Here is a 23,356-nt window from a genome sequence, read left to right as displayed (position 1 = left end):
ATTGCAGTTTTATTTGTGCTAAAAATCACGGAATGCTTATCTATAATGCTGTAAATATATGGCAAAAGTTGAAAAGTATGCCAAGTAACTGGTATCAATTATCTTTGTGGGAGAGTATATTTCCTATTATCCACTGTAGACTATGATAATAAACTTATCTGCTCTTGTCTTCCTATAAAAGAAGCATTGGATATGTTAAAGTTCGCTTATGGTATTCAAAGGTAAGCTTACAATATTGTAATGAATTTCCTAGGAAGTGTTCTTCAAAGTGATAGGTATTTTAATAATTGAGCAGAACAATCATTTAGAAAAAAATGAGTTTCATGAAATCTGGTAGCCTCATTCTCCTAGAAAATTGAGTGAGAGTTTGAGGAAAACTCAAGTGAAAATATTTTAAGAAAATTGTCATGAGGCATACTTAGAAAGAAACAGCTGGTAAACACATTTCCCCAAGCACACCATGACTGAGTTCTTCAGTTATACTAGAAAATAAACTGTGATGAATCCTGTTCAAAGCAAAAACTCTCAGGAGCTGATTACTGATAACATTAGTTTGTCTGATTTGTAAACAGCTAAAAGCATTCTAACCATTACTGTATCTTCCCACTATAGTTAATTTATAAGTATTTTGGAAGTGTACTTGCTAAACTTAGGAGTTTTGTTGAGAAGACTGACAGGAGTCCAAAAACGAGTGGCAAGAATCTATAGAAAAGTAACTGATTCCAATAAACAGTCCTCTGTATGGAAGTACATTATGGAAATGATGTGCTTGTCAAACGTACTTGTTTTTAAATTTTTATTTTTTTTTAGTCCTCGTAGAAGAAAGTCTACAGCCTAGGAGGCATACTCAAAAGCAGCAGGATTCCTGGCTTTAGTTTAAATAAAACAATGAAATCCATCATTATTGAAGTCAGTAGCGATAATTCACATGAATATGAATGCACTTTGATCTTATCCTTCAATTCATTGAAAGACACAGTCGTAATGAAAAAGGGAGATAATCTCTTTAACTTGGTCTGAAGCAAGTTGTTAGAGCTTTTCTTTCTTGAAAGGCTGTAGAAAGGAACTTTTCACTAAAGCCTGCTTTCCTATTTTTAAGGTTATGGTGGAGGTAGCTGGCAAGCTACAGGTTGTTATGTTGCAATGTAGAAACCAAGTGTTAACTTCTTTGAAGAAAACTATCATATTTAATGAACTTGACATGTTGTGAAGTTTAAGGGTGAACTCCTTCTATAACATACCTCATGATCATTTCAGGAGGCACTGTTAATCTGAGCTTACCATTATTTATGACTAAGACAGTAACTATTTAAAATTAAGTAGGATAATTCAAGGTACCTGGTCTTGGTAGATTTGCAGTGTCCAGTGCTTAGCTCCTTAGGCATTCTTGTGGAACCATGTCTGTGCTATATGAAAGTATGACAGTCACTTTAAAATCTTACCTTAGTAATGGCTATTTACTAATTTTTCAGTCATTTCTGTTGAAAAATTAGCAAGGTAACAAGTACTTATGTACAATTTGTCATTCTCAGAATCCTGGAAGCATCTGCCAGATATTTTAAAATAGATCTACCACATCTGAAACATAATTAGGTTAAAATGTACATGAATAAGGATATCTTGAATAGTGCCACTAGCTTGAAAGCATCTTTAGTTTTTCATTGAGTTCACTAAACGTTTCCAAGCCTTGTGGTAGTTATTAGTAAGTTTTTTCCCCCTTCTTTCTACTAAGGTTTGTTGAGTCTTCTAGAATCTTTTGGAAATCCGACAAATACATGTTGTTGTATCAGAAGGACTCCCAAGCATACAAAGGTAATTAAGACAGGTATTTGTCCTCAAGGAGCTTTACACTTAGAAATTTCAGCATGTCTGCGGTTTACATTAAATTTCAAACCATGAAAAACTCTCAGCTAACTTAGGCTATTTAAAAGCTGGGGCAATTACTCAGAGATGAAATTTGACAATGCACATCTCCTATTAGCCCAATAAAAGATTTAGCTGGATACTTTAAAAGTCTTTTATTTAAAAAAAAAACTACTTAAAACACTAAGAGTTCTACTGTTAGAAGAAAAAAGAAAAAGTTAGAGCCCTGTCCTGGAACTATAGAAAGTAGAAAGATCTGTAAGGGTTGATGTCAATCACTTTCTTTGTTCTTCAGACCACTGGTCCACACTGCTAAGGGTTGATGTAGCTCATCACATGAAACGGGGTGGGATGGGGTGGGGTGGGGGTGTGTTCTATCCACCTATGAACAAGAATCTGAATATAATCTTTGAGCCCACCGAAGTGATTATATTCTGGATCGCATGCAAAATATTCATGGCAGACAAAAAAGAGGAAAGAGCGTACGGTGTGTGTACTTGTGCCTGTGGCTCTAACCCAGAGAAGAGCCACCCTTACCGAGGGTGGACACTGCCAGAAGCTCTTTGAGGTGCAGGTGTTACTAGAAAAAGCGTGCTCTGTCTTGGCACCACCCTTATCTCTCTTATCAACAAACGCTCCCTAACTGGCCATTGAAATAATTTAGGCTCCAGTCGGAGAGGAGGGCATCCGGGGCTGGGCTCTGCAGAGCTCGGGCGCCCGCGCCCCACGTCGTCTGTGCCGGGGACGGGCCGAGGGGAGCCGAGGGTGCGGGAGGGGGAGGGGAGGTGCGCGAGGTGTCCCCGACCCCCGCAGGGCTTCCGCTGCTCGGCCCGAGGCAGGGAGGAGGCCGCGGCACTGGCTGCAAATCGCCGTCGTGTGGTTGCTACTGGCAACAGAGCGTGTGTCGCGCGCGCATCCCGGAGCCACGAACCAGGGCTCCGAGGAGGAGCGGGCGCCGCCGGCCGCCCACAGGGGTCCGCGCCCGCCCGGCCGGACCTCGGCTGTGAGGTGCGATGGCCCCAGGCTCTTGGGCCGGGGGGTGGTCGACTCGGGAGCGTCGACCTGCAGGCGTCCTTGGTGAGGGCGCCATGGCAGCTCGGGCTCGAAGCCCAGGGTCGGGGCGGTCGTCGCCCCACGTCCTTTGTTCTCCGCTCGGCCGCCTTGCGCTTCGGGGTTCTGCGTGGCAACCGCCGTGGGGACCCCGGACTCGCGTCATCCCCTGAGGCGCCTGCAGGTCCGAGGCCCGGGCGCAGCATGAAGCGCGCGTGCGGGAACCCGCCCCGCCCCGTTTGTCCCCATGCCTCATCTCCCCCGTCATGCCCGAGGGCGACAGGGCGGGCGGGAGTCTGCACGGGGAGAGGAGAGCGTCGCTTTGGGTCGGCGCCCGGCTCCATTCGGTTCCTCCGGTGCCCAGGAAAGGTCCGCTCTGCCACGCCGGGCCGGAGGAGGCTCGAGGCCCCCGGGGAGGAAAGCTGGCGGGAAATTTGCATCTGGTGAAACAGCGGTATAAAAAAAGATGGCTCTGCCACGTAGACAGCCAGTGGTGACGCTCGGCGCCACGCGCTTCAGAAATGCCGAAATCCGCCTCCAAATGGCGGCTCGCAGCCTGCTGCGCCGTGCGGAGGACGCGCCGGCGTCGCCCATTTTGGGCCGCTTTCGCTTTTCCTCGTTCCCGACCCAGTCCCCAGGGCCCCCTCCCCGTTTCGGGGCGCACGTGGGACCCCGCGCCCTGGCCGGCGGGCTCTGCGGGAAGCCGGCTGCATCCCCCCGCGTGCTGAGGCCCTGTCCCCGCCTCGCGCTTGCCCGCACCTGCGCGCCGCTTCCCAGACCCCGACCCACGCGAGCACCGCCCGGGCCCCGAGGTGCGAGGTTCCCGCCCGATCTCGACTACCCTGGGCTCTGCGCAAACTCACAAGCTCGCTCAGTCCTGCCCTTCCCGGTCACCCCTACAGCCACCCTCGGCGGCCCTGTATTAAAAACTGTTTAAAATCCGCCCAACCAGAGCCCACTCCGAGGGCGCTTCGTTCTTGGAGAAGCACGCGGGGCTGGAAGCGGGGACAGAGGGACGGAGACACAACCGCGCGCGGGACGGCGGCTCAGACGCGCGTGCGTGGCGCCCCCGCGAGCCGCCGCCGTCCTGGGCGCGGTCGATCTCCGTCCGCGTGAGCTGGGCTCCGGGTCTCGTCCCCGCGGCGTGGACGGTTTCGGAGGGCAGTGGGGCACCGGCAGGCGGCGAGGACCCTGGCTGTCCCACCGTGGAGGGCTCGGCGGCTCCCCGGCCTGACAATCCCGCTTTCAAATTTGGCGGGAGCCGCGCGGCCAGGCGCGGGGCGGTGCGAGGCGAGCGGCGCACGCGCAAAATGGCCTCCAGTTCGGCGGCGCTGGGCTCGAGCTCCCGGCTGGGCAGAGTCCCCGGGCGGTTCGGAAGGGAGGTCAGAGCCAGGGCTCCTTCTGCCCCTCGGAAAGCTACTGGCTTGAAAATAAGGACAGGGAGAAGAGCCATTTCTCCTTTAACATGCCCCTCTGGCGAAGGCCCCCGGCCTAGGAGGCAGCGCTGCGAAGCGAGGCCGTCCCCTCCAGGCAGGCGTCCTGCGTCCAGTCCGCCGGGCGCCGCAACCTGGAAGCCTTTTGTGGCAGGGGGTGAAGCGCCACAGCTTCCCCGCCGCCCGAAGCACCTGTCCCGGCCTTTACCCGCCGCGCGCTGCCCTCTTCTTCGCGCATGTAGACCTGACTAGGCCGTCCACAGACTCTTCTAACTGCAGTCACCTCCGTCCGTCTCCGCAGCGTCCTCATTCCTGCCATTCTTCCCGACACCTTTCCCTAGTCCCCTGGCCAGTAACCTCCGGGGTAAATTTGTTCTTGCACCCCGGACCTAGCTGATTAGGGAGGACAGAGTTGGAGATCTTCGAATCCTCGCCACGCACCTTGGGGTCCTGTTCCCTGTGAAGTCTGCATCTTGTAACAACCGAGAAAGTAGAGCAACAAAGAATATTTTTACTTAAATCTAGGTGACTCTGGGGGAACAACGCTTGCTGTGTTTAAACATTATTTCTGGATAATCTTTGGGAAAATATTTTTAAGCCAAGAGTCGGAAAAATGAGACAAATTTAAATCATCCTTTGGAAATTTGTACTGAGGGCGGACTACTCAGGTCTAAATGAGATTCGGGATGAGTTACCCCCTTAAACTTCAGGAAAAACTCGGAGATCTGCCTGAGTAGCCGTTGGGGTGATGAAGGGCAATGTCGTGGACCTGAGGGAGTGGCGAAGGCCCCCTGGCTTGGCAGGCAGCGCGGTGGCCCCGAGGCAGGTCGTTCCCTCGGAGCAGGCGTCCTGCGCCCCTTCCACCCCACGCTGCACCCTAGAAACCTTGCTTTGGGGGCGGAGTAGATAGTGAAGTTCTTCATGTGAGACCTTCAGAAATTGCTCACTAAGAAAAAGAAACTGGTGCAAATAAAGGAAATCCGTTTCAAGAAGCAAAAGAAGAAAAACGTTAAAAAAAATTAACTGCGGAAACAGGAAACACTCGACTGTGTAAACATTTTCAGACTTTCATAATCAGAGCTGGGGGATCTTGAGATTTGCAGGGCGAGATCGGCTGACTCAAGGTCTTTGGCAGGGCTGTTTCCCAAGTCTGATTTACCGGGAGACTGGAATGTGTGATACCTTCTTTGTCTTCCTGTACAGAACCTCTTTGATTCTGTCCTCCAAGTTTAGTTCAATTTTCTTTTATTGGTCAGAACTTTTTTTGAGCGACTTTAATCAACTCGTGGTCGTGTTCAGTTCACACATGAAGAAAAATCTTCAAGTGAAATGCATCTAACCCAGGAATTGTATATTAGAGGATTCCCTCTTAAGGATAGATTTTAGACAAGGGTTTAATTAGTATTCTGTTAGAACATGTACAGACTTATGTTAAAAGTCTAGTCATTTTTAATGTAATTTGATCAAGAACTCTAGTTTTGTACAAAATACAGGGAAGATTACATGGGGAAAACCACCGTTTCCAAAATATGTTAAGAGCCTCTATTTCATGTGGGAACTAAACTAAATCAGAGTTTCCAACTGTCATTGCTGGTGAAATGAGAAGAAAAAGATATGAGACGTTTATTAAACCTGTAAAGCATACAGAGACATGAGGGGGCACCCTTTCTTCACTCCAGGGTTCCAAGGCAGATTGTTTCTACAATCCGCCCGCTCCACAGGCTGTAAGTTACCTAAAAACATCAAATGTCTTCTTTCCTTGCTCAAGGCAAGTAGCATTTCACACAGGTATTTAAGTTCCTATCAAGATTGCATAACAAAAGTATGTTGATGGGCCTAAAAGTGAGTAATCAAGACTTCACACGCGGTCTTCCAAATACTGTACAGTACTGGTGGGAAGGACAGGGTGAAAGAAAGCTCTACCAGTTTACTCTTTCAGGTGCATTTTACTTCCACAGATCCTAACATTTGCACGTACAGATGTGGAAACCAAGCAATGTGGTTGACTGATTAGTCAACTAAAGGACAACTTTCTTTTTTCAACTCTACAATTAACGGCCGGCAATTTAAAAAGCAGAAAGTACTTGTAAAGTGCTATGCATGTGTTAAACAAGATAGATCACTCTTTACACAGCAGCAACCAGCCTCATTTTTCTTTTTGCATTTCAGTTAAAAGCCTGGGAAATCACTTTAGGGATCTTCTGTAGAATATTGTAACCCTAATTTTGTGTTACTGGACCCTGCAATATTTTAGAAAAAGTCAAACCTTAAAGCTGACTTTTCAAGGACGCTACTTTGGGAAAAATTAGGGCTTTTTAAAGAGGGTTTCATGTTTTAAGGTGGCCATTTAGCAAATTTCAAACCCTAATTGTTAGAACTGTAGTGGCTGATTATTAAGAATTTAAACCATGGTCATTTTTCTCCTGTCTTATTATAAAAAAAACAAGGAAATCTTAGCTAAAATATCCTTATAAATTTCAGCCATTTTCAAATTGAGTAAAAAATATTCTCTCCCAAATAAATGGAAATGTTCTTGAGTATAGTGAAATAGTGCTAAGTAAACGATAAATGCATATTTTAATAAGAAATTTCAAAAGTCCGTGATAAAGAGGTTGAAATGTCAAGGTTTTGAGTTCTGTGTCAATCTTATAACTTGGTTCTCTGAGTCAAGTTAGTCTACCAGGATTTAGTTTTTTACCTTTGAAAAAAAATATTTTTTTCATTCTTTACACACATGAATCATCCAAAGTAAAAATATTTGATTCACTAACTTTTCTTAGTCCTAGATAACATCATGGAAAACTTAAGCCTAGAAGAATGATTTAAATTCACCAAAATTGGCAAACATTGTTAATTTTTACTTCAAAGATTGTAAACAGATACATCTTTCAATGGGCTCTCAAGCAATTTACAACAAAGCAATGTACTTAGTAACATCACTATTTAAGACAGTAATGTATTCTCTTTAGCTTTTACCTGTTGTAATCACTACAAGGTTTCCAAAACTCCTGCTCATTGTGCTTTTCATATCAAATTTTTATTAAAGATCTTAGCTATTTTCTAAATGAATATCCTTTTTATTGGATTTTTCCCAATTACAAATGAAATTTCATTTTACATCTATAATTAGAAACAACACTTACACTGAGACTGTACAAATTTAGGTCAAAATAAAAATATATGTATTTTGTGGTTTCATAAAACATTTACTGAATCTTTTAAAGAAAGCCAAAGTTAACAGCAATATATGCAAAAGTGATGATTTAATGACTCTAAGCAAGACAAAGCAATAGAATTGTGCTTCTTTTGCAGACTGGGGACAATGAAATGTTTAGCTACAATTTCCCATACAAACATGAAACAATATTCATACAGAATAAACACCCTCACAAATAACTGATGGGTGATGAACACATACCAAGTTCGACCAAAGCAAAACACAAACTGACAATTCTTGGGATTATTGATATTTAAAGTTAACATACTTGCTGTATTTAAAAATTCCCGTAGAAGCTCATGGTAAACTGCTTCTATTTCTAGACATTACAAAGAAGGCATATTCCATTATTAACTGTTAAAACAACTCTTAAATTTGAAATTATTATACCACATATTAAAATAACTTTGGACAAAATGCCTTCTCCCAGAAATTAGCTGGTTTACTTAAAAATTTTAGAATTGCAGTGAGAAATAGGCATTTAAAAACACATTGATTTCATTATAACCAATGAAAAATTAAGACATCATTTCCATATTCCTTACAAAGTTTTTCTTTACTGCAACAATTTTAAAAGTAAACATGTATTACTGGAGAAGTCAGTATGGTGGTTATTTGCCAATTGCTTCCAATGAAGAAGAACTTAGAACTCGATTACTGACAGTAGAAGTATCCTATGCTGGTAAGCCACCCTCAGTATAGGGCACGGGCGTCTGTCTGCAAAGGTCGAACCAGTTGGGAGAATTTTAACAACCATTTCTGAATGCATGAAACACAATATTTTCTTTATAGTATTTATAAATATATCATACAATACTGTTTCCTGTTATGTCATATACCAATATGGCATTGTACAACAAGCATAATGCCATCAGATTCTTACAAAAGCGAATCATTTAAACAAGTCAGTAAAATAAACGGTAGTACCCGCTTTTAGGCATACAGATTGCAAAACTGAAGTTTACTTTCCTTTGATCGGTTTTGCGCAGCAACAAAGAAATAGAAATCAAACAGGAGTCAAAATGGCTAAATATGCAAGAAATCGTTATTCACAGTGACATGGCTACATAGAATGTGTTATTCTATGTTTATTCTTTCCATCTGTTGAATTTCAAGATAAAAAGCACTTGTTTTCTACAGGTTCACAAAACAGCATGATAACAAGAACAATCAAGGAGAATGTAACATAGGCATTAGTTGAGATTAACAAACTATGGCCCAATGCTTCTATTCACTGCCGAGTAGTTCCAAATCCAAACATCAGTTACAGAAACCATTTCACATCTTTCCTAACACAGTAAAAAATCTTGCCTGCCTTCCCAGAATCCAATTCTTTATAGGAATAATCTTTCTTTGCAATTAATGTCCATACGAGTATCACATCTAGTCCATCTTTTACAGCCAAATTTAATGTCACTACAAAAGAAAGCAAACTTGACGATAAGTCACATGTATTAGCATCTATAAAGCTGTAATGGCATGAAGATATCTATATAAATCAGGAGTTTAAAACTTTTTCCTTAACAGTCTCAGGAATCAACCAGATGACGTTGCTGACGACCCATTTACTGATGATTTTCGAGGTCTACTGGCAAAGGAAGATTGGTGGTTACCGCTGGGGCTGCTGCTGGTTCCATTCATGGTGCTGGAAATGTGAGGAAACTGTGGATGAGGAGACTGCACTGGAGTACTGGGGCTGGGCAAACAAGAAGAGGTGGAGGGAATACCTCCTGCTGGGCTGTTGGCCTTGTCACTCCCAGAGTCACTTTCCAGTTCTCCAGCATTTGTCAGTCCATCTCTCTGGTGACTGATCTTCATTCTCTTACAAGTAGGTCGAACTCTGTACTTCAAAGGAAGTGGGCCATTCTGCCAAGTTAAAAGGGGGAAAAGAGTCACTCTTAAATCTTTACATGCCCTTGACTACCTGACTGAAGAGAGATATGCTACTTACTCTTCTCCAGGTATAAATGTAGGCAATGTCCATTAGTGTATAGTAATCCTTTAAAGGTTCTTCTTCATACATGACGTCGATCTATTGAAAAATATTTCAAGTATTAAGTAACAGAAAAACAAAGGTAAATCTATGTATTTTTGTCATCTAAAATGCTTTAGAAAACCTTTTCTCCAAACATTTGGACAAAAAGTCCTCTTTAAAACTTCAAATGAGGAAAAATATTTCTAAAAATTATCAAGAGATTTGTTATATATCTAAAAACCAATTTATCCAAAGTATTTTAAGAGTTATCTTTCAACTTTAGCACTAAATTTAAATTTTTTCCTATTGTTTTTGGGTTCATAATCCCAAAAGACAACTATAAAATTTTTGAAAACAACATAACGTATGAAGATACCTGGAAAGTAGTAGGTATGTCCATTTTACTTCTGAGAAACTTTCTTAAGTGCATCACAGTCATTGCTGCTGGGCATCGTAAATACCTTTTATCATTCACCTGAGAACACATTTACAAAAATAGTTTTTTTCAGCTTCCTTTCAGATAAGACAAAATTTTCAATTCTATCACCTAAATATGATAAAAGATACTAAACTAATACCAAAACTAGATGCAACTAAACTCTCAAGTATACTTTGAATTTACTATTACTATAAATACTAAATGAACAAATTAGTACAAGCAAATGAGTATATTAAACATGATAAGCATAATAAGAAAATGAGTACATTCAACACAAACTATAAAATACTTTGGAAGAACAGCAACCATCTATAAAATAAATTCTAAGTATTAAATATCACAGATTCCTCTTAAACATCAAACGTACCATTTTCTTGTATTTAACAGCATCATCTGCCCCTAGAATATTCTAAAGGGCAACATTACCCCTCATAAAATCGAGGATCCAGTTTGTTCTTTATATTTTTGTGACATAGAACATACCTCCTCCTTAGACTTTTCTTTATCTTTGTTTACTTTCCGATCCAATCTAAGAAACAAAAAATATTAGTAAAATGATGTATTGAATAAACACATTAGTATGACATAGATTTTCCAGATAACTTACCTGTTCTGGTCAAAGAATTCAATGGATAAGCTTATTATCTCATCATCAGTTATAATTCTCTTCTCTTCATCTGCAACTTCTCCTCTATCTTCATTAGAGCCATTAGCAGCTAAAAAGACATTTGAAATATAATTTTAAAGAATTAAACTTTTAATTAAAATATTTTACATATAGGAGAATAGTACTTTAGAATAAACTCAATTTTAACAAATTTTAAGTACTGGATAATTTTCCCTCCAAATAAAATATCTTCTGCCCCCTAAAAAGTTTACCATCAGCTGAAGGATGAGCTGCATAAAAATCCCTTCTTCTCTTCATTTCATCTGAAGGGGGGGGGAAGATTTAAACATTTATTGAAGCAGGTAAAACCAACGGATACTCTCTTTAAATTCACTTAAGCAAGTTACTCACTTTTGAAAAGCCCTGGAACTAATTTGTATACGATATCTTGAAGTGTTTTATCTGACCTGAAAAAGAATAAATTAAAAAAGTACACCACCAATTAATATGGCAAAAAATAAAAATGTTCGTTAATATTTATAGATGCTTTGTTTACTTGATCATAATGCTGTCTACACACTAAAATAACAATTATGAGAATAAAAGTTCTCTATGGAGCACTTTTAAATTGGAAGAAACATACTTTTATATTTACTAATAATTTCACATTTGGTGAGTCAAGGGAAGTATGCCTTTCGAGTAACTAAATTCAATATGAATGAAGAGTATGGAAGTACTTTTTAAACATTTATTCTTATCTATCATGAAGTCAATAGAGCAATGCAGAAAAGGAAAACTAATTCAGTTTTTAAAGGATAGAAAAAAACCTTAAAAGTCAGTGAAATAATAATGAATTTTGTCTAAAGTTGGTCACCATTAAAATGGCAAGAAATTAAAGTTACCCTCCACAAAACAGAGGTTCAAGAATAAATTTTCCTGTGAAGATAAAAACATGACTGCCTTCCCTGTATGTAAATTACACAACTTGTGTAACAATTACAAACAAGGGTTGAAACGTTTTCCTACCTTATATTCAGTAGCGGTCTGGTTTTGTGAACTTGGACATCACAGATAGGACAGTACTTGCTGGTCTCCAGGTAACGCACAATACACGTTTTACAGACTAGAAGTAGGCAAAGTTTTTGTAAGTTTAGAGTCTAAACTCCAAAGCATTAAAATGTAGTCTAAGAAATTGAGAATTAGTAGAAGATGATAAATGCCAAAAGGTACTTCCAAGTAAATAATCGAAGTCAATCAATATCCTGAGAACATACGCTGCATGCTTGTAATTTTAAAAATAGGTAGTAACAAAAAGTCACTAAATGCAAGAGAACATTAATCCTACCAGTTTGTACCAAAATGCCCAAGGACTGTGAGACTTGGTACGTTTTTAAAGTTCAGGAGGAGCGGTATCTACATGACACAAGAAGAGAGCTGCGTGTACTCACAGGAATGTAGACATTCTATTATGGTTGTGGCATCAATGAAGTACCCTCCACAAAGCACACACATTAGGTGGGGATTTAGCTCAGTGATCTTGATTCTGGTTGTTCGATGCATTTCTGCTGGATAAAAGATCCTGCAAAACACAGAAATATTGGCCATAATTCAAAGAGAGAGAATCAAGATTATCTGTAACTCCTAGTTAATAGCACGCTCTGAAACACTGAGTTCATAAAAGCCGTTTAACACTGTACAGCTGGACCGTCCCAACGTTTCCTGCAGAAGGAATTTACTAAGCAGAGCTGAATAAATTCTATTGAAATGGTGCAGAAGGGTTCAACTAAGTCTACTCCTGGTCTCTCGGGTCGTTCCTGGAGGGAGAAGAAGTGGTCGGCGGAGGGGGCTGGGAACTGGGCTCCTTGGGTCTCCGGCTTCCATTTGTCCTCCAGGCGAGCAGCCCCAAGGCTGCAGCAGACACCACAGATATTTACCAACCACTAGGGCTCCCTCCAACTCTCCGAATTCACGGTAAAACTTCCTCGCGGATCTTCAGTTGAAAAGCCCAGGGTTCCTGCAGTGTTAGACGGCTCAAGCACCCAGAGCCTGGCAGGTTTTTACGAGATACAAAAGGAAAACAAATTCGGCTCTATCTGCATCCCTGGAATTTCCGGCGCTGGGTGCCGGCCGCGTGAGGAGCACCTCGGGTCCGGTCGGCCGGCTGGGGCCTGGGCGCGGAGGACGCCCCAGGGCGGCCGGGATGAGAGGGGCGGACCCAGCAGCGCCCGGGCTCCGTCTCGCTCCGGATTTGGAACTCGCCTCCGTCAGGGTTTCCATAGCAACTTACACTTACACTTGGCATCCGGCCACCGCTGCAACTCCGCGCCGCGCGGCCGAGCCGGAGCCCCGGCGGGTGTGCGGGCGCAAGGGGGAGGGGCGGGCCGGGGGGCGGGGCGCCGCGGGAGGCCTGCGGGCCGGGCGGACCGACCGGACCGGGGGCGGGGCGGGGCGGGACGGAGCGGGGCAGCGGGACCCCCAGCTTGCGGCGGCCTCTCGGACACTCGGGGCCTCTTTCCACGCCGATTGGGCGAAGAGCTGGCTTCCCATCCTGACTCGCTCGGTCTGTCCTGCTAGCTGTCACCAGGTCAGAAATTTCACCAAGGGATCCTTTGAGAATTGCCAACCGTGCACTTAGCCCAAAAGCGTCAAGGCTCAAGTTGCATTGCAGAGATGTTTATTGAACCGAACCTCTTTAAAGCCTCCTTCCCTAGTGAGTTCTCCTGGAGATGGATGAGCCACACAAAGTTTTGGAAGGGCTGAAAACTGAAAACTGCTTTACAAGAAGAGGAGGAGGGGGCAAACCCCTGTGTTTTACTTGAACAAACTATGCTGGAGGCAAGAAAAGCTACTTTAGTAGGTAGGACAGAGACAATATATAAAGAACCATGTGACCAGCCATTCCCAACGCTGAATCAACACCTTGTCAATCCAGAGTAATGATAGAAGAGAACAACAAATGCCATTTTTCTCAGCCCAGCTTCCACACAAACCCCCACACGCTAAAATCATGTTCCCAAAAGATATTAAATATTACACAAAAGTCACAGTGTTGAACTGTCAGCAAAAATACACCTGAGGACGATCAGGGAAGTCAATTACTTCGTGTAGTACTGCTGAAAAGTAGTACCAATTCTTATTACCACCCCACCCCATTCATTTATTTCAGCACCTGAAAGCTTCTATACTTGCCTGAAGTACTTCTCAAAGCTGCCTTGAATGGAAATTTAGACACTTGTGAAATTTGCAGGAAGACACATCTGAGGCTTCCGTTCTTAGGGAATTTTAGTGCTGCCCAGGGAGACACCAATCAACATATCTCAGTGGCTCAAGAGCTGAGCACTAAAAAATGGCCCAAACCAAAACCAAGTCTCTCACGAAAGTGACCACACTGGCAACCAGCAACCTCAACCAGAAAATTCCTGTGTGGATTCTTCAGTTAGCTTTGGATTACTTGTTTAGAAGAACACTGCCACTGCATGTTAACATGAATCTAGGTGGAGTCTCAGAGAAGTAGATGCTGCAGAATAACAGTTTTTAAATCCACTTGTACTTGAGAATTAGAGAACAGCCTTGGTGCTTAAAGAAAATTCTCCTTGTGAAACCATAGTATCTTTCCTAGAAAGATAGTTAGCAAGGTGATTGCTGTTTGCCTGGGAGAACTCACACCAAGGCCACCACTCATCATGAAGTTCACCAAGGAGCTCCAGTAAAAACTGCTGCCTTTATTTCTTCACCTTACAGAAGAGGAACACCAAATATTAACTCAGAGAACAATCAAATCTAAGAAGTGGTTATCTACCACTTGGCTTTGAACATTGAAATCCAATGTGCTTGACCAAAATCCTTGGAAATTCATCTTAAATCTTAATTTACACAATCCTCCTGCTTTAACTCAGAAGAATTTGGCCACACTCATTACCATTTATGCTAATATCACTTTTTCTTATATAAAAATCAGTTCTTAATCTCTTTATCCTATTGGAAAATACCGATAACCTAAGGCAGACTTCCAAAATGTTTCACATGTTTAATAAGGTTTGAAGAACTCTCTTGCACCTTAGAAATGAAAATCTAGGTTCCAACGCAGAAACTGCCCTTAAGCCAGTAAAAATACTTCAAACATACAATGGTGAAAGAGACTCAATAGTTAAAACTTGCCACCATGACATACTCAGGGCTGTCAGTTTTTAGGGGGAGGCCTAACACCACTAATGTCAAAATGAAGGAAAACAGAAGCAGTTCTGAACAATCAGCCTGACTACAGCAGTCTAAGAAATGCAAATGAACACCACAAGCCCAGTGGGGCTCACACCTCAATACAAGCATGGGTAGAGCTTGGGTTAAGTGGAGTCCGAAGACTTTTGCCTATGTGGACACAATATATGTACAAGAACTTAGTGGCAGAGTATTAATGGACTTATCAAAGTTATGTTTAAATTTCTTAGGAAAGCTTATTATGTGTGTCTTTTACATGGCTTTAAAGATACTGGGGCGTAATCTGCACAGGTAGGTTACTTCAGCTTCTGACTGCATTTTGAGGGGAAAAGTATGGAAATGAACTCAAGTATCAAAATTTTACAGCTCTGATCCTAAAATCAACCTCAGAAATACCCGGTCTGTCTACTTAAAACCCAAACGTTACTACTGTATGGTGTCTCATAACTTCGTACAAACTGCCAATTTACAATGCTCCCTATAACGTGTTTCCAAAACATGGGGATTAAGATCCCTATAAAATATTGGTTGAGCTACTCTTAACGGTCTACACACCGTCAACTTCCACTTGCATTTGGATGCATTCGCCCAGAATTTTGCCTACTTGAGGGAAGGGTTAATACACGATTCTCATTCAAATATTGAACCGTGACCACTAAGCCCACTAAATCCTTTTATTCCAATTGGGAATGATCAAAGTCTCTCTCCTTGTTTACTCCCAATTATTAACTGTAAATCTCTGGGGGGAAAGATCATGCTCTATCGCTGTCAAGCCCAAATGACTGCGTAAACAGAAGCAATCAACTTCTCAGTGCTCCTTCTCCAGAGCATCCCTTTATCACCTGACCTGTGTGACATTTAGCAAAACCTACACAACGCAGTGGACGCAAAGTCAGGATTCTGAGTGCATCCCGTTGTACAGGTGGGGAGAAAAGTTGTAGCCTCTGCGAGGGGGAAGAAAGAAAAAGGGGGGGGAGTAGACAGAGAAAGGAAACCTATAGCAAGACTACCGTCCAGTCCCCATCTTCACTCAAAACCCCCTCAAAACCCTCCCAATTTGAAACCCCCTTTCCCAGGAAGCAGGTCCCAAGCCCATCTGGAGCGCTCCTCCGAGAGCCCGGACAAACAGCACCTTGAAAACTTTACCATCCCCACACCGACGCCGAAGACCTCGGGGAAACGGCCGGGAACCGCCATCTTACGAGCCATCCAATTTCACACAAGTGTCCCTCCAACTTAAGTTAATAACCTTCCCGCCGGGGCGCCCCCCGGCCTAACACCCACCCCGGCGGGGGCGCGGCGGCCCCGGGGCCCCGTCCCTATAAGATGGGGGCGCTCCCCGGCGCCGCAGACCCCTCCGGGGCGCTTTCCTCCGGAGGGGAGCGGAGCCACTGGACCCGGGTAGCTCCCGACTCGGGGCGCCCGAGCCCGCTCCGTCCCCAGCCACCTCGCAACAAAGGGCGCCGCGGCCGCGGGAGCCGCCGAGGCTGCCGACGCGAGGCTCCGCTCGGGGACCATGTGCGTCGCGAGGGTGCGGGGGGCGCTCGGGGGAGGCAGGAACTGGCGCGTGGGGCGGCGCGGGCGCGTCCGGGCGCGGCGGCGGCGGCGGCGGCGCGGGCTGCGGGCCGGTCCCGGTGCTGGTGCTGGTGCCGGTCCCCGCGCGGAGGGCGGGCGCGCGCTCACGGGCGCGGGCGGCGCGGGGCTCGGCGGGCGCCCGCGCTGTCAGCACCTCCGGCCGGCGCGGGCCGGGCGGGCCCGGGGGTGGGGGAGCCGCTCCCCGATCCGCCCGCGGCCGCCGAGCCCCACGCGGACCCCCACCGCCCCCTGGCCCCGTCCCGGAGGCGCCTCGCCTCCTACGTACCCGGAAAGAGCGGCCGGCGAGAGGCGATCGAAGCGGGCGGAAAAGACAATGAAAGTTAAAAGTCGTTCAGCAGAAAATGAATGTGAGCCAAGCGGCCATCTTGAAGCGAGCTGCAGACGCCGCTGTCAATGGGCAACGAGCGCAGCCGAGAGGAGCCGCGGCCGCGGCGCCCAGCTCATGCTGCCTCCGAGCCCGGCCTCCTCCTCCGCCGCCGCCGCCGCCGCCGCCGCCGCCGCCGCCTCGGCCTCCTCCTCCTCCTCCGCCGGGGCCTCCGCCTCCGCCTCCGCCTCCGCCTCCGCCTCGGCCTCCAACGCCTCCTCCTCCTCCTCCTCCGCCTCGGCCGCCGCCGCCGCCGCCGCCGCCTCCCGCTCCGCGCTCGGGGGAGGGAGCGCGCGGAGGGGGCGCGATCGGTATTATTCTGCGGGGCTGGGAGGTGTTCCTAACCCGGCGCGGGGGTCCCTCGCCAACAGCCCCATTGTCTCGGCCGATCTCTGCCTTTAATACTACGATTATTATTTCATAGTTGCCGTGGGGGAGGCGGGCGGGCGGGCGGGGGGCGCCTCGTGCGTGCGGCGGCGGCGAGCGGGGGGGAGGGGAGGAAGGACGAGGGGGGAGGGGAGGTGGAAAAAAATGCACCGCTGAAGGCAGAGTGGAAACTGACACCGGCTCCAAAATGGCTCGGAGTCCGCCCGCCCCCGCCCCGCCCCCGCCCCCCGGGTCACGTGCTCCCTCATTCCTTAAGGGCGGCCTGGGAATTAGTGTCGGTGTAGTTGGGCCGCGCCGCCCCCTCCCCTGCGCGCCGCGCGCCGCCCCCTCCCCCTCCCCCTCCCCCCGCGCGGCGCTGGCTCTGGCGTTGGCGCTGGCGCGGCCGCGGAGACAGACATTTCTCCACAGCGCCACACGCGCCGCCCGCTCCCGGTGCAGGCACCGCTGCGGCCCCGCACGCCGCACAGCCCACCGCCCTGTCACTGCCTCCTCCCGCCCGCAGTGCACGCGTCCGCGGGCTCCCGCCAACCTGGGGCGCCCGGCCCGGACTCCGGCGCCGAGCGCGGGACCTGCGCCCAAGTTGGGCTCGCGCAAACAACGGCGCCCGCCCAAGCCTTCCCGCGGCCGCGCCGGCCCCTTTCCTGGCCACCGGCCGCCGAGGCAGGGCGCGCGCGGGCGGCGGGCGAGCCTCCGCAGGTAACGGGCGGGCGGAGGGCCCTCCGCGGCCACGCGCCCGCTCCGCCCGGGGCGCCGCCCGGGGTCCGCATCCTTCCCCTGGGCTGAACCCGGAGAAAGGCGATCGTTAAAAGTTAACGCTAATCGTGACTCGCTGTTCACACAAAGTAATAATTAACACAAACTCCAATCCAAACAAAATACCACCACTCTTCATGGGAACAACACCTTATTTATTCAGGGTGTAAATTTCTTTTCATAAGACTTGAAAAAGATCAAAACAGGAGATGTACAGGTAATACCAAAGATGGGTCAAATGCACAGAATTCTCAACTCTTTCACATATGTAAAAAAAAAAGTCAATGGCAAATTCAAGAGGAAACTTTTTTTTCTACTGAAAATGAGGACATCCAGGTCGCACCAACGATGATTCAAGACATTTCTGGTTTTCCTCTAGGCTCGGGAGGATCCTTAACTTCTCCAGCTTACAACTGAGTTGCTCTCTCCAGGCTTTTTGAAGCATCTTTAAGTTTCCCAACTAAGTCCTAAAAGATGTACAGAATACCACGTGTTCAGGATTGAAACATGTAATGAAGTATTCAAGTTCCAGAGAGGTACAAGAAAAAAGTCGGGAGAACACGTTTCTAAACCAGTTTGAAGTGCACTAGGATTTTAACCTTTGACAAATCACTATCCGTCAAAAGAAGCATTTTTTAAATAAAATATCTCATCTTCAAATCGGCTATTTGCCATTAGATTGAAACAGGAGTAACAATCTTCACAGGTATATCTTAAGTTAAATAGCTCAAGTCATCTAAAGTTTATGCTACATACACATTTTCTGGAAGTTTAGAATTTAATAGTTACATTGAAGTGACTGAGAGGTCTTTGAAAAATTGAACTGCATCTAAATTCAAGGAAAGAGCACCTTTTTTGCTTTATCTTAATGGGTCAAACATCATGAATTGAAGGAATTTACACTACACTTTAAAAGTTTAATTAAAGGGAACAGCAGACATAAATTAGTAACATCTTAATTTCAAAAGTGAAGTCTATGTCAAAATATTGCTTGTGAGGCCCCCTTTCCATTAAATCTGTAATCAACCTTCATTATTTGTTGATAAGTATTTAAATTAGTTTTCTTTTGATGTTTCCATAAGCATTAATTCTCAAATATCTACAAAAGACAAATGCTAATACTGTACCTGTAATTGTTCCATGTTGCAGCTAAAACTAATCTCTGGGTAGGACTGGGAATCAGTGTTCTAGAGAAGAAAAGAATGCTGTTTATTTAAATTAAGAAAATTTGAAATTTCATTTTTAGACAGGAATTGTCTATACATACCTCTACATTAAGGGTCACCAAATATGCAGGTCTGTACATCTTATTAAGTTGATTGGTCTAAAACAATACAACATGTTAGTCTTTTTTTCCCCAAAAGTTCCCTAAATCCCTCTAGAGAACAGTTAAACTTTACCTTTATCTGATATTCCAAGCGCCAAGAAACATCAGTTATATGAGGGAGAGATCTGCCTATACTGAAAGAAACTATGATATTTTAACATATAATAACTACAAGACTAACAGCATTTATCTTTACTAAGAATGGTGTCTACATTGTTACACTTCATTTTCAAGTTCTGAAGAAAAAAAAATTTCTAAAATTACTCAATAAACATCATCTTTAATAATATTAGCTTAACTACTGATGCACACACCCTTTGGCCCCTTTGAGTCAAGAGCCCAGGTTTTTGGCCCTGTTTTGTTTCACACCAGCCCTTCTCCATTCATACCTGCAAATAAAAAGTGCCTCAGCTTGACACTTTACACAGTACCTACCTTCCCAGTAGGATTTCTAGGGAATTCTTATTATTCTGGGGAGGAAAAAAAGGAAAGAAAATACATCTTTGCAACCTGAGTGTAAGTCAAAGTAATAATTGTTAATTTAAAAAGTTAAAGTGAATAACCTGATATTCTGTGCAAAACAGTTCTATTCGCTCTGGGTCAAATTTACAGTCTTCTAGATAGGTGCTGGGGGGGGGCAGGGAGAGCCAAAGTTTAATCTCCATTTTAAAAACAAATTGGAATCACAAAAATACTATTTCAAAATACATGGATGTTTAAATAAATCCTGTACCTCAGAGTTGACTTGTCAGCTCCGTGCTTTCCTGCCTCCAGTATGTAAGTTGCAGCTGCTGCATGACAATGTTTTAAAACCACTGGGTCGATATGTTTCAAGTCTGGGTGATCTAAAATAAATTCATTGACAGTGATGCCTGTAATAATAAATTCTTTATAGCCAGGTTCCTATAAAGATATTTAAAGGGTAAAAACTCCTTTTAACAGGAATTCAATTACGATTGTCAATTATGAGTAAATGAGATGAACAACAAGGTCAATTGCAAAATAATAAAACACATCAGTAATTCTACTTTATCTGTTTTCAATTACCTTTTTTTGCCTTAATATTTTTATTAGTTTTAAAAATATATGGTCCCCAAAGAAAATTCAATTATACAGTGCTCATTCTAACACTGGATGAAGTAAATTCAAAGGAAAAAAACAAAGGTAAATATTTTACATATTCAAAGGTAAATATTTTACATGGTATAAATTTGAGGATAACCTTTATTCTACAGGTGATGAAATTTTAGGGTAACTGGCTCTGTGGACAATAATACCTGAAGGGGGAGAGGCTGGAGGGGAGGGTGTGAAATGTATAATATGAATTTCAAAATCCTTTCAGGTTTTGACAGCCATCCTTTTTTTTTTTTTTTTTTTTTTGAGATTAACCCAGGTGGTGGTTACTATTTTCGTTTGTAGAGCTTCCACTTTCATACTCTTTGTACAAATGTCTTGTTCTGAAGCTACACAAAAAAATTTGAATTGAAATACTTATATTTAAGAAAATGATCTAAAAGCGAATTGTCTTAAAATATGCCTGTAATCCACAACTGACAATGCCCTCCACACTGAGCAGACCGCTTCAGTGAGGGTCACCTCCTAGTAACCGGTGCGGAACAAAGCATCATGTGCCCTATTTTAGGGTTCGGGAGCGAAGAACTTGTGCAAAATACACTAAGCTGGAGTGCTGGAGTTTTCTTAGGAACCTGAGGTCTTCTCTGAGTTGGAAGTACTCTTTGACCTCTAGTCATTACTTGAGAAACAGATCCTTTCAAACGCTTGCCAGTCCAGTCCCGCGAGCCTGAATTACAGGGAGCCCCCCAGTTGAAGTCCAAGTGTCAAAATAGCTGCTGCCCAGCCCAGGCTGAAGACCTTGGCTGTTTAGGCCACAAACAGGACTTGAACACGGCTTTACAAAAGGAACAAAGCGTCTGGGAGGGAGATCGGGCCAGGAACGGAGCCGGAAGGGTGCAGGTGCCAAGCGGGACAGAACAATGCTCGGGTCGCTGGGCGCCGGCAGTCCCGGGCCCACACTCCGTCCGGAGCGAAGGGCACGGCCCGCAGACTTCCTCTTCCCGGGCTCCGCCGCGCTCCCCGCTCCGCTCCTCTGAGCGCCCCTCCACCCGGCCGCCTCCGCCCGGCGCCGAGCTGCTTACCCAGCACGGCCTCGTCCGCCTGGGCGTCCAGCAGGCTCTGGAAAGCCGCCCGGAGGAGAAGCGCGAAGGCATTGGAGTCGAAGGAGCCGGGATCGGCCAGAGTCTGGAAGCCTCTCTGCACAGACGCTGAGAGCTCCATTGTGCGCGCGCCGTGACCTTCGACACGCGCACCACGTGACACGCGCCGCGCGCTCCGCAGACGCGGCCGCGCGCGCCCCCGGCTCGGGGCGGCGGTGGCGGCGGAGCGGAGGCGGCGCGGGCTGCGGGCCTACCCGCCCGGGCCTCCGCGTCCCCGCGTCTCCGCTGCTTCCCCCGGTGCTGTTCTCGGCGTGCGGGCCGCGAAGCCGAGCCCGCCGGGAGGGGCGGCCCCTGGCGCTGTGTGCACGCGCTCGGCGCTTCTCCTCCGCGCGCCCGGCACTCCCCGAGGCTGTCGGACCGGGACGGCGCGCCCCGCCCTCCGGCCCCGCGCCGCGCGGGTCCTGCGGGGAGTTCCGAGGGGCGGCAGCCGGTTCCTTGTATGAAAAGAAAACAACCCACCGACGCAACCCCGAAGCGCTGTCCTCTGACGAGTGACACTGTAGACACCTAATTCTGTACCTCTGGCTTTTCCCTGTCCTTTGTCATCTCGAATACGGCGCTGGATTCCTCCCTGCGTGGTGTCCGTGTGCACAGATGCACGCGGCGGCAGCGTGCCTGTCCGCGCCGCACCGGGCAGCTGGCAGGGGATTACATTATGCCGAGCACCGTGCCAGGGTTATTAGAGTGCTGACGTGCCGCTGCGAATAACACCTTCCAAAAGCAAACTGCGTTTCGCTTGGTATGCTACAGTATTCGCTGCATCTGTGGGTCCAGTTTTAATTGCTCAATAAACCCTTCATAAATACATATTAAGAGTTCTCTTAGTAAAAATCGCGGCTGGGGATGACATGATCTTTATTAGAAGTAAATTGCTTTTTTTTAGATACCTGTAACAAATCCTGCGTAAAGTTTAAGTTTCTATTTCTACGGAGTTGGTTTGGAGGACAAGAGTAACTCTTAGAAAATAACCCCAAAACCCCCGCGAAGCAAAGTCGGATATGCATTTTTGAAGAAAAGAACACGAAGAGTAAAAAATGCAAGGTCTTGAAGGATGGAGGGAAAGGCTACAGAACGAGAAATGTGTTTTAGTTTCAGGAAGGATTATTTGCAATGTTGGAGTCAACGTGGAACATTCTCTTCTTTGGCATACTTTAGGTGCTTATTTGGGGGCGAGGGAGGTTTTAATGAGTATAGTCAACATTTAGCATTGTACCAGTGCGTAGAGAGTTCCTCGATTCACAGTAGCAGGACGCAAATAGAGTAATTTAGCATCAGTAACTGGTGGAGTAATTCTCTTCAGCCCTGCTTGGATAGCTGAGAGACACTTGCACCCGGGGAGAATACAGCAGCAATGAAAGGTTTAAAAGTCTCCCCAGGGTCTTTAGGAAACAAACACTTATTAATCATCTTCATCTTTTCTTCCTCTCACTTTCTAATTCCTTGTTTCTTCTCGTCAGCAGTAAAATGTCAGTTGAAAAAAAGATATCTGATTTACCCAGGGAATACTTTACAGGGCAGAACTGTGTAAATGTTAATATTAACACCCAAGCTCTTTATGTTTATTACATATATATTTTATATGATCAGGCATAATACTAATTGTTAATATTCTAGTAGAATTTGAGTTGATCTCTCTAAGCATACTTAATTTAGTATACAAAAAGAAAGTATTTGTGCCTGGGCATAGATTTTAAAATGTTAATTTTTAAAAGGAAGTAAACAAAAGTGGTTGTGAATTTGTGGACATAAAAATTAGGAAATTTACAAAAATTGATTCCATAGTAGTTGTCATGTTACTCTTTTGTTCATATGTAAGTACTCTTCTTAGTGACTGTCTTTTGCCTAAATGTATTCATGTATTAGGCCCAAGTGATAGTACATTTACAGCTCCTACAA

At 45.4% G+C, this 23,356-nt stretch overlaps 2 protein-coding genes across 5 annotated transcripts; both read right to left on the bottom strand.

Annotated features, from left to right (window-relative positions):
• Positions 1-7,505: 7,505 nt before the first annotated feature.
• Bmi1 (BMI1 proto-oncogene, polycomb ring finger) lies at positions 7,506-16,882 on the bottom strand. Of its 3 annotated transcripts, XM_087207230.1 has the most exons (11): positions 16,661-16,882; positions 12,033-12,163; positions 11,611-11,707; positions 10,996-11,051; positions 10,857-10,907; positions 10,585-10,693; positions 10,461-10,506; positions 9,915-10,013; positions 9,515-9,595; positions 9,291-9,429; positions 7,506-9,208 (listed from the first exon to the last, which is right to left on the bottom strand). In XM_087207230.1, exons 2-11 carry the CDS (start codon positions 12,142-12,144, stop codon positions 9,201-9,203), a joined length of 798 nt encoding a protein of 265 aa, XP_087063356.1. In that variant the 5' UTR covers positions 12,145-12,163; positions 16,661-16,882; the 3' UTR covers positions 7,506-9,200. The 3 variants fall into 3 exon arrangements, with proteins under 3 accessions (XP_087063356.1, XP_087063355.1, XP_004859983.1); XM_087207229.1 differs by having other exon boundaries at positions 7,506-9,429; positions 16,661-16,846; XM_004859926.4 differs by lacking the exon at positions 16,661-16,882 and adding an exon at positions 12,519-12,679 and having other exon boundaries at positions 7,506-9,429.
• A 1,151-nt stretch (positions 16,883-18,033) lies between these two features.
• Commd3 (COMM domain containing 3) lies at positions 18,034-21,764 on the bottom strand. 2 transcript variants are annotated; one of them, XM_004859927.4, is made up of 8 exons: positions 21,383-21,764; positions 19,960-20,071; positions 19,790-19,853; positions 19,662-19,696; positions 19,300-19,360; positions 19,167-19,223; positions 19,027-19,086; positions 18,034-18,366 (listed from the first exon to the last, which is right to left on the bottom strand). In XM_004859927.4, the coding sequence occupies exons 1-8, from the start codon at positions 21,519-21,521 to the stop codon at positions 18,307-18,309; spliced, it is 588 nt and encodes a 195-aa protein (XP_004859984.1). In that variant the 5' UTR covers positions 21,522-21,764; the 3' UTR covers positions 18,034-18,306. The 2 variants fall into 2 exon arrangements, with proteins under 2 accessions (XP_004859984.1, XP_087063357.1); XM_087207231.1 differs by lacking the exons at positions 19,662-19,696; positions 19,790-19,853 and having other exon boundaries at positions 21,383-21,578.
• Between the last annotated feature and the right edge of the window lie 1,592 nt (positions 21,765-23,356).

Source organism: Heterocephalus glaber, unplaced genomic scaffold (assembly GCF_053883595.1).
Source record: "Heterocephalus glaber isolate CG9 unplaced genomic scaffold, H.glaber_assembly_v1.0 deba00000768, whole genome shotgun sequence".
Classification (NCBI taxonomy): Eukaryota; Metazoa; Chordata; class Mammalia; order Rodentia; family Bathyergidae; genus Heterocephalus; species Heterocephalus glaber.
This window is presented reverse-complemented; position numbering and strand designations above follow the sequence as displayed.